This window comes from Salvelinus alpinus, chromosome 7, assembly GCF_045679555.1.
Source record: "Salvelinus alpinus chromosome 7, SLU_Salpinus.1, whole genome shotgun sequence".
Taxonomy (NCBI): domain Eukaryota; kingdom Metazoa; phylum Chordata; class Actinopteri; order Salmoniformes; family Salmonidae; genus Salvelinus; species Salvelinus alpinus.
The window spans coordinates 68,039,765-68,051,072 of NC_092092.1; the positions used below are offsets into that span (position 1 = coordinate 68,039,765).

Consider the following 11,308-nt stretch of genomic DNA (forward strand, 5'->3'; position numbering starts at 1 on the left):
GCTGTGCGATTCACACATTAGAAACTGTATTTACCCAGTATTTATCCAGTTGTATGGCACTCACTAACATTGAGATACAGCCAAGGGACTTGATCTCCTCTGGCCTCTGAATTCCTTTCTGTAATCAAGTCAATTAAGTAAATGAATTAGCATGCTGAAATAACTTAACACCTCTGGGGCTCTTGAGGTAGGTTATTTTAAACTAACTCCAAGTATGTGTGGTTATACATTGTCTGAACAGAATGTACCCTTCGCTAAGCCCTACCTTGGTGACTGTTGCAACCTTGGATAACATTTTCCCAGGAAGCCAATTCCCCTTTCAACCACAGGCGAAATCACAGTAGTACTCCTGGTGCACAGTTCAATTATTCAGCCATTTAAGCATTTATTTTTTTAAAGAAAACTCTCAGTTTTTGCCATAGCCTTCACTGGCTTTCATGCAACTTAAACGTGAGCTTTTCCGATGCGTCTGACTCGATGACAGTTGCTATCCACTGGAGCGCTGCGATTGGTTGCCCAAAATTCTGTGGCGCGGCTTAGCAAAGGGTCAAATTGAGTCACTAATAAAAAAGGACTAAAGAGAAAGCTTAACACAAAATGAAATGATGGCTGAAAAAATCAACATACCAACAGATGAAATCAAATTCTATCAATTAGCTGGTTGATAAGTTGAATCAGGTTAGTTACAACTGAGGTTGGTTTGAAAACCTACAGGAGGTTAGCTTTCCAGGAACAGGGTTGGAGAGACCTGCTCTAGTCTATAAAGTCTAGACAAACACGTTATTGGTGTGATTTCAAGTGTACTGGAATGAATAATCTGAAGAAATGTGCTTGAAACTAGGCAACAATGACTCTTGTTGTTTGTATTTAAAAGTGATGAGTGGAAATGTGCTGTGGTTGGGGTTTCTGGAGGGCTGGGTGTTGGGTGTTGGGATTGGAGGTTTCTGGAGGGCTGGGTGCTGTGATTGGAGGTTTCTGGAGGGCTGGGTGCTGTGATTAGAGGTTTCTGGAGGGCTGGGTGCTGTTATTGGAGGTTTCTGGAGGGCTGGGTGCTGTGATTGGGGGGTTTCTGGAGGGCTGGGTACTGGGATTGGAGGTTTCTGGAGGGCTGGGTGCTGTGATTGGAGGTTTCTGGAGGGCTGGGTGCTGGGTGCTGTGATTGGGGAGTTTCTGGAGGGCTGGGTGTTGGGATTGGAGGTTTCTGGAGGGCTGGGTGCTGTGATTGGAGGTTTCTGGAGGGCTGGGTGCTGTGATTAGAGGTTTCTGGAGGGCTGGGTGCTGTTATTGGAGGTTTCTGGAGGGCTGGGTGCTGTGATTGGGGGGTTTCTGGAGGGCTGGGTACTGGGATTGGAGGTTTCTGGAGGGCTGGGTGCTGTGATTGGAGGTTTCTGGAGGGCTGGGTGCTGGGTGCTGTGATTGGGGAGTTTCTGGAGGGCTGGGTGTTGGGATTGGAGGTTTCTGGAGGGCTGGGTGCTGTGATTGGAGGTTTCTGGAGGGCTGGGTGCTGTGATTGGGGGGTTTCTGGAGGGCTGGGTGTTGGGATTGGAGGTTTCTGGAGGGCTGGGTGCTGTGATTGGGGGGAAGAAGTGCTAGAACTATTGTTTATTCTGAGCTTGGCAGTACGGACCAGGATGCTGCACCAGGATGCTGCACCAGGATGCTGGACCAGTATGCTGTGGTATAGTGTGACTATATCACAGGTAAGGGGAGTTCATGGGCACTACTGTTCCATAAACATGTTACACTATAGTTTATTCCTAAAGTTTTTAGAATCCACATGCTCATACCAACAACCATTCTGAATACTGTACATGCATTACCATCATACACATGCATTGATGCAGAGTGCACAATTTAGTCAGGCATTATATTGGACGGACCAGAGGTAGGCATCCTACTGAGAGCAGGGAGAACGGCCTGGAGTCACCCGGGGAGGGAGTGAGGAGAGAGAAGCACCATTCTCTGTACAGCCTGATGCATAAAGAGCTGTCAAACACTGAGGGTGAGAGCGGCAGGGATCTGTGAGCAATTCCTGCAGCGATTCTTCCCACCAGGGACCACAGATTGTTGCAGTTCAGTGGACTTCAAGGGGAGTGCCCACCACTGATATCTGTTTAGTGAGTTTGGCAATTGCACTCAATGGTGACAGAGTTCCAGTTCGGTTTTTATTCTCGCCTCAAATACTCTTTACGCTTTCTCTCTCAGCTAGGGCCAGTCCTTCTATAAAATAATATGCATTTACATATAAAATGAAGAGGCATTCTGAGACCTCATCTTGCAGCCACACCAGAGTATTCATTTCATGCCTTGCACTGAAGAACAGAATCAACGGTTTGGCTGCCTACCAAGGACACATGGGTCATACAATATTTTTACTGCTAATGGTTGCATTGTCACAGTAGGTAGGTCTGCTTAATTGGTTTCTTTCAGTCAGTCTGTCACAGGGATCTTTCTCCTCAGAGGGCCTAAGAGCTGCATTGTGTATGGTTTCAAATTGTCCTTGTAAACTGTTAATACACTTCTGAATGCAGGAGAGTATGTGGAGTCTGTGTCGAGATTACATGCTATATTGACAAAGCTGTTGTGCTACTCTCTGTTATCATCTATGCATAGTCACTTTAATAACTCTACCTACATGTACATATTACCTCAATTACCTCAACTAACCAGTGCCCCCACACATTGACTCTGTACCAGTACCCCCTGTATATAGCCTCACTATTGTTATTTTACTGCTGCTCTTTAATTATTTGTTACTTTTATTTTTTATTTTTTATTTTTTTAACTGCATTGTTGGTTAAGGGCTTTTAAGTAAGCATTTCACTGTAAGGTCTACTACACCTGTTGTATTTGGCACATGTGACAAATAAAATTAGATCGTATTAGATTTAAAGGCCCAGTGTAGTCAAAATTCATTTAATTTATATAATATTGCACAACAGCTGATAAAACACAGTAAAAATGTGAAAACATTTAATTAGAGTTATTTCCTGATACAATCTGCACAGGACCTTCTAATCAGCAGCTTTGCATGGGTGGGAGTTTCGGCTTTCCATACAGTAAATTGGTTATTAGACCAATAAGGATGAGCGTTCCAAACCTCTCTGCCAATAACAACTAGTTTTCAGTTTCCCCTCCCCACTCAGACCACTCCCAGATTGTCCTAGCAAAATTCTTGCTACTTTTTTGCTAAAAAAAGCAATTTTTGGCTACTATTACAGTAGGGTACTTAATTGTTACCTGGGGAAAAACAGCTGCATTGGGCCTTTAAGTTACATCAGCAGGTTGTTTCAAGTAGCACAGCGGTTGTTTTGGCAATGTGTCAGAGTTTATAGATGGGAAGGAAACTGTTTGAAGAGCCCTCACTGTTCTGACAGAATGGTAATGGTGGGGGCACATTTTCATTCTGTCTCGTTCAATCCATCTCCTGCATTATCATCCATATTACTCAGAGATAGCGCTGTGCCCCCTTTCACCCTTCTAATGCAACCTGTTATCGGCTTTATTGGCACCAGAAGTCTCTTCCATCTGCTCAGTATAATAGCCTGTAGCTCCATTACCATTCTTAATACATCCCTGAGACACAAACAAGGCTGGGGCCAGCCTCCACAGCCTCAGTCTCAATATCTCTAAGGCATAAAACCAAGTCCATCTCAGTGTGAGAACTCTCACGGACAAACATCCTGGGTTCATTGACTACCTGGGCTTGCAAATGCAGACTTCAGGCCCCGGTGCAATGAATGGGCCTATCACCAGGCCTTTATGCTGCTGGGCTATAGATGGAAAATCCCGACCTATGGTTCGCAATGCTTCCAAGTAGGGAAATTGAACCTTCGAAAAGAGCCCTGTGGCTTCAGGCTATTCAGCTTGGGAAAGGGGGAGATTTTAGGGAGCGAGTGTCCAAGTTGGCTACACGTAGCTAGAGCTCTATGTGTGTGGAAAAATGTCATCACAGTTAAGACTTCACTTTTTTTAGTATAGTCCATTTGTAACTCCACTAACTGCTTGTAGCTGTATAGTCTGTTTGTTTGTGTTGTTGGTCTTGGCTAGCTTAACGTTCTGGTCGGTAGCTGGCTAGCACTCACTCACGTGACTGCTAGCACATTCATGAAAGGGGACAACGAGGGAAGCCCAACAATATAAACAAATTCTAAGTAGTGAAAACGCTCGGGAGCAGGCCATTTTAAAAAGGGATCTTTAGAAGTTGTATTTTTCTTAAATGTAGTTTTGTAGTTGACTAAATCAAGCAGACAACAGGAAAATTGTGTTTGAAAAAGGTCAAGTTATTTTTGTGAGCCAATGGGGTAACCTAGGTAACCACAGGTTGTTTTCCCCACAGGCGGCGGGGCCACAACGTTCTATTTAATACCGACTGGGACTATAGAAGGAAGATACGTATTAGTCTCTGAGTCACTGCAAATATTCAGCTCTCTCAGGTTAATTTAGTTAGCAGTAAGTTGCAGCTTGCTGTGTGTTTGGCAATTCTAAAGGAACCTTGCCTAAGTGATTTGAACTCAACTGTCTCCTCAGCTACTGCATATCATTTGCCTCCTCTATTGTTCTCTATTCGTTGTCTTCCCGTTGGGCACTGGCAACTAAAGTCATGCAATTGGATCACATTAAGTAAATTCAATTACTGGTGAGGTAGCAATTCTCCATTTCTAAACAGGCTCATTAACCAAAACACCCAATTGATCCCTCCAATTGCCTTTTTAACAGTTGAGTAGAAGTTCAGTTGGGATCACTGAAGGGAGTGTGTGTGTGTGTGTGTGTGTGTGTGTGTGTGTGTGTGTGTGTGTGTGTGTGTGTGTGTGTGTGTGTGTGTGTGTGTGTGTGTGTGTGTGTGTGTGTGTGTGTGTGTGTGTGTGTGTGTGCGTGTGCGTGTGCGTGTGCGTGTGCGTGTGTGCGCGTGTGCGCGTGTGCGCGTGCATGAACTAAAGTCCCTGGCAAATATGTTGCAAATGGTAATGGATCCATGAGGCTCATTATATCCAGAGATCTTTGACAATGCTTCAACGCAGGGTTAATAAATCACAGCCTCCAAATATAAGGACCCCAAAATAATGTTGATGTTTTTTTATCAATAAAAAGTATCATGCAGCTTTGTAAATAGGGCTGTACTTAACCCTCCTGAAATGGTGCTAAATCAACTGTCCGCAAATGCATATTGAGTTCAGGCTGCTTGCTACACTACTTGCAGTAATAATATCTTTATAATGTGTCCTGTTAGTTTATGCCTTTATTGTGCCCTTTAAACAGGGTTGTGAGCTATACAGGAACAAAAGCTCTCCTTACCGACCTGTATGCATGTAGAATATGGTCCAGGTATAGCATACAGGGTTGTTACCTGGAACTTGAATATTGTAATATAATATACAAACGAGCTATACATGAACAAAAGCTCTCCAAAACCCTGACCCTGTACGAAAGTTGAATATTGTGATGTTCCAGGTAACAACCGAGTATACATGACAATATTTAACATTCATACAGGTCGATTAGGTACGGGTTTTGTAGGGCTTTTGTTCCTGTATAGCTTGTTATGTTTGGAAATGTCAGAAACTGACAATAATTTTTTTGAAAATGCATGAAGCTGTTGCCATGTACACATAAACATGTCAACAGTTGTGGATATCAACAGAGAGTCTACCACCCTCCTTCCCCCTCTAGAGAACACAATAACATGGGTGAAAACTTCTAGCACTGTTCATTAACCCTGCAACACATTTCATTTGTGATGTTTCCACAGGCTATTAAACCTCTAACCCCTCTGTGTTCACCATATCAAACACAGCGCCAACTCCCACCACTCTATGTCCCAGAGGTACTGTACATTCAACATGAAGGTCTCCAATACGCTTTCATAAAGTACAATGTTCCCTCATTCCTCTTACGCAACCAATACATTTGGACATCTCCATCTCATTTCCAACCGTATTTTCCCACTCTAGCCTACTCACAGTACACGTTTGTTTGATAAAATACATATTTCATTGTCATTAATAATGGAAGAACCTTAATGGAACAAACTACCATACTGTATGCTCCAACCTACTCATATACACACAAGAACAATCAGGCAAGTAAATGCTTACATTTCTAATGGATTGGTTTGGAATACAATTCTGCATGATATTTTCCATGTTGGTACAGTACATGTGAGATCATGAAGGTCTGTGACAGACAGTATACAACAACAACAACAGCTTGCTGATGTGTGTTCCTGTTTCACCACCCAGTAGCTTACACTCCACTCCAGACTCCCACCACAGTGAACATGTTGGAACTTGTCTGGGGTCCATCCAAGCCATAGACCTAATACTCTCAACAGAGAACAGAACCCTGCTCCCCCCTCATTTCTACCAGAGAGTCAAGAAGCTCAGTCACGCTCAACTGACCTTTCTCATTCTCAACTAGACGGTCAAATCTCCCTCTGCTTAGTCCCTTAGCCCCTGCCTCAACTGTAACACGACTGCTCAAAATCTGTCAGCTATAGCACACCCCGACACCTGCGATAAGAAGTAAACGTGTGTGAAGGGGATGTAGAGAGTTGGGCATACAGTGCCTTGCAAAAGTATTCATCCCCCTTGGTGTTTTTCCTATTTTGTTACATTACAACCTGTAATTTAAATGGATTTTTATTTGGATTTCATGTAACGGACATACACAAAATAGTCCAAATTGGTGAAGTGTCACATGATCTGTCACATGATCTCAGTATATATACACCTATTCTGAAAGGCCCCAGAGTCTGCAACACCACTAAGCAAGGGGCACCACCAAGCAAGCGGCACCATGAAGACCAAGGAGCTCTCCGAACAGGTCAGGGACAAAGTTGTGGAGAAGTACAGATCAGGGTTGGGTTATAAAAAATATAAGAAACTTTGAACATCCCACGGAGCACCATTAAATCCATTATTAAAAAATTTAAAGAATATGGCACCACAACAAACCTGCCAAGAGAGGGCCGCCCACCAAAACTCACGGACCAGGTAAGGAGGGCATTAATCAGAGAGGCAACAAAAAAAACTAAGATAGCCCTGAAGGAGCTGCAAAGCTCCACGGCGGAGATTGGAGTATCTGTCCATAGGACCACTTTAAGCCGTACACTCCACAGATATGGGCTTTACGGAAGAGTGGCCAGAAAGAGCCATTGCTTAAAGAAAAAAATAAGAAAACACGTTTGGTGTTCACCAAAGGCATGTGGGAGACTCCCCAAACATATGGAAGAAGGTACTCTGGTCAGATGAGACTAAAATTGAGCTTTTTGGCCATCAAGGAAAACGCTATGTCTGGCGCAAACGCAACACAGCTCATCACCCCGAGAATACCATGTTTTTCATTGGCAGGGAATGGGAAACTGGTCAGAATTTAAGGAATGATGGATGGCACTAAATACAGGGAAATTCTTGAGGGAAACCTGTTTCAGTCTTCCAGAGATTTGAGACTGGGATGGAGGTTCACCTTCCAACAGGACAATGACCCTAAGCATACTGCTAAAGCAACACTCGATTAGTTTAATTAAGGGGAAACATTTACATTTATTAGAATGGCCTAGTCAAAGCCCAGACTTCAATCCAATTGAGAATATATTGTATGACTTAAAGATTGCTGTACACCAGTGGAACCCATCCAACTTGAAGGAGCTGGAGAAGTTTTGCCTTGAATAATGGGCAAAAATCCCAGATATGCCAAGCTTATAGAGACATATCCCAAGAGACTTGCAGCTATAATTGCCGCAAAAGGTGGCTCTACAAAGTATTGATATTAGGGGGATGAATAATTACTCACGCTCAAGTTTTTCGTTTTTTTTGTCTTATTTCTTGTTTGTTTCACAATAAAAAGTATTTTGCATCTTCAAAGTGGTAGGCATGTTGTGTAAATCAAATTATACAAACCCCCCAAAATATATTTTAATTCCAGGTTGTAAGGCAATAAAACAGGAAAAATGCCAAGGGGGGTGAATACATTTGCAAGCCACAGTATGTGTATATGAAGGGGAGAGAGAGGTCAGTATGTGATATTCCACTCCCACCTCTCTTAGAGGAACGCCTGGTTGTAGCGGCTAGGAGATAAAACAAGTAAACGTGCTAATTACAGCATGATAATAGTAGGAGATTACCCTGGAGGAGAGTCATACAGCCTGATAATAGTAGGAGATTACCCTGGAGGAGAGTCATACAGCCTGATGATAGTAGGAGATGACCCTGGAGGAGAGCCATACAGCCTGATAATAGTAGGAGATGACCCTGGAGGAGAGCCATACAGCCTGATAATAGTAGGGGATGACCCTGGAGGAGAGCCAAACAGCCATTTAATAGTAGGAGATTACCCTGGAGGAGAGCCATACAGCCTGATAATAGTAGGAGATTACCCTGGAGGAGAGCCATACAGCCTGATAATAGTAGGAGATTACCCTGGAGGAGAGCCATACAGCCTGATAATAGTAGTAGATGACCCTGGAGGAGAGCCATACAGCCTGATAATAGTAGTAGATGACCCTGGAGGAGAGCCATACAGCCTGATAATAGTAGTAGATGACCCTGGAGGAGAGCCATACTGTAACAGCGTTCTAGATCTACCTCCTCCTCGGACGAGGAGGAGCATGGGTCGGACCAACACGCAGCGAGGTATGTAGAGATAAATTAATTTATTTGAAATACAAAGACGAATACGAAAACACTTGGAAAATTACAAAATAAGAAAACGACGTAGACGAAACCTGAACATGGAACTTACATAACTACACGCAGAACTCACGGACAGGAACAGACTACATCAAACGAATGAACAGCCAAAACAGTCCCGTGTGGTGCACATACACAGACACGAAAGACACGGGAGACAATCACCCACAAACAAACAGTGTGAACAGCCAACCTATATATGGTTCTCAATCAGAGGAAAACGTCAAACACCTGTCTCTGATTGAGAACCATATAAGGCTGATTACAAGACCTAAACATAGAAACACAAAACATAGAAATGCCCACCCACACTCACGCCCTGACCGACTAACACATACAAAACAACAGAAAATAGGTCAGGAACGTGACATAACCCCCCCCTCAAGGTGTATACTCCGGACGCACTACCAAAAGTCTAGGGGAGGGTCTGGGTGGGCATCTGACCACGGTGGTGGCTCAGGCTCTGGACGAGGTCCCCACCCCACCATAGTCAATCCCAGCTTCCGTAGCCTCCTCAAAATGACCACCCTCCAAATAACCCCACCTAAATTAAGGGGCAACACCAGAATGACTGGCGGATCCTGGCTGGCTGGCTCTGGCGGATCCTGGCTGGCTGGCTCTGGCTGGTCATGGCTCTCTGACGGCTCTGGACGGTCATGGCTGGCTGACTCTGGCGGATCCTGGCTGGCTGGCTCTGGCGGATCCTGGCTGGCTGGCTCTGGCTGGTCCTGGCTGGCTGGCTCTGGCTGGTCCTGGCTGAACGGCTCTGGCTGGTCCTGGCTGGACGGCTCTGGCTGGTCCTGGCTGGACGGCTCTGGCTGGTCCTGGCTGGACGGCTCTGGCTGGTCCTGGCTGGACGGCTCTGGCTGGTCCTGGCTGGACGGCTCTGGCTGGTCCTGGCTGGCTGGCTCTGGCAGCTCCTGGCTGGACGGCTCTGGCTGGTCCTGGCTGGACGGCTCTGGCTGGTCCTGGCTGGACGGCTCTGGCTGGTCCTGGCTGGACGGCTCTGGCAGGTCCTGTCTGGTTGGCGGCTCTGGCAGATCCTGTCTGGTTGGCGGCTCTGGCAGATCCTGTCTGGTTGGCGGCTCTGGCAGATCCTGTCTGGTTGGCGGCTCTGGCAGATCCTGTCTGGTTGGCGGCTCTGGCAGATCCTGTCTGGTTGGCGGCTCTGGCAGATCCTGTCTGACGAATGGCTCTAGCGGCTCCTGACTGACTATCGGCTCTGACGGCTCGGGACAGACGGGCGGCTCTAATGGCTCGGGACAGACGGATGGCTCAGACGGCACTGGGCAGACGGATGGCTCAGATGGCGCTGGGGAGACGGATGGCTCAGATGGCGCTGGGGAGACGGATGGCTCAGATGACGCTGGGGAGACGGATGGCTCTGATGGTGCTGGGGAGACGGATGGCTCCGATGGCGCTGGGGAGACGGATGGCTCTGGCCGGATAAGGCGCACTGTAGACCTGGTGCGTGGTGCCGGAACTGGAGGCACCGGGCTAAGGACACGCACCTTCATGCTAGTGCGGGGAGCAGGGACAGGGCACACTGGACTCTCAAAGCGTACTCTGTGCCTGGTGCGTGGTACCGGCACTGGTGGCACCGGGCTGAGTGCACGCACATCAGGACTAGTACGGGGAGAAGTAACAGTGTGTACAGGACTCAGGAGACGCACAGGTGGCTTAGTGCGTTGTGCCGAAACTGGAGGCACTGGGCTGGAGACACGCACCACAGGGAGAGTGCGTGGAGGAGGAACAGGGCTCTGAAAACGCACTGGAAGCCTGGTGCGTGGTGTAGGTACTGTTGGTACTAGGCTGGGGCGGGGAGGTGGCGCAGGAAATACCGGACCGTGCATGCTTACTGGCTCTCTTGAGCATTGAGCCTGCCCAACCTTACCTGGTTGAATACTCCCCGTCGCCCGACCAGTGCGGGGAGGTGGAATAACCCGCACCGGGCTATGTAGGCGAACCGGGGACACCATGCGTAAGGCTGGTGCCATGAATGCCGGCCCGAGGAGACGCACTGGAGACCAGACGCGTTGAGCCGGCTTCATGGCACCTGGCTCAATGCCCAATCTAGCCCTACCAGTGCGGGGAGGTGGAATAACCCGCACCGGGCTATGCACACGTACAGGAGACACCGTGCGCTCTACTGCGTAACACGGTGTCCGCCCTTACTCCCGCTCTCCACAGTTAGCCTGAGAAGTGGGCGCAGGTCTCCTACCTGCCCTTGGCCCACTACCTCTTAGCCTCCCCCCAAGAAATTTTTGGGTAGTACTCACGGGCTTTTCAGGCTTCCAGCCACGTCTCCTTGCTGCCTCCTCATATCGCCGCCTCTCTGCTTTCGCTGCCTCCAGCTCAGCTTTGGGGCGGCGATATTCTCCTGGTTGAGCCCAAGGTCCTTTTCCATCCAGCTCGTCCTCCCAAGTCCAGTAGTCCTGGTTGCTCTGTTGAGCTCTCCCCCGCCGCTTGGTCCTAGGTTGGTGGGTGATTCTGTAACGGCGTTCTAGATCTACCTCCTCCTCGGACGAGGAGGAGCATGGGTCGGACCAACACGCAGCGAGGTATGTAGAGATAAATGAATTTATTTGAAATACAAAGACGAATACGAAAACACTTGGAAA

The 11,308-nt window shown here is 47.1% G+C and overlaps 1 protein-coding gene across 1 annotated transcript; it reads right to left on the reverse strand.

Annotated features, from left to right (window-relative positions):
- Positions 1-1,024: 1,024 nt before the first annotated feature.
- Positions 1,025-3,682, reverse strand: LOC139581908 (uncharacterized). The gene is made up of 2 exons (XM_071412103.1): positions 3,590-3,682; positions 1,025-1,567 (listed from the first exon to the last, which is right to left on the reverse strand). Exons 1-2 carry the CDS (start codon positions 3,680-3,682, stop codon positions 1,025-1,027), a joined length of 636 nt encoding a protein of 211 aa, XP_071268204.1.
- Positions 3,683-11,308: the final 7,626 nt, after the last annotated feature.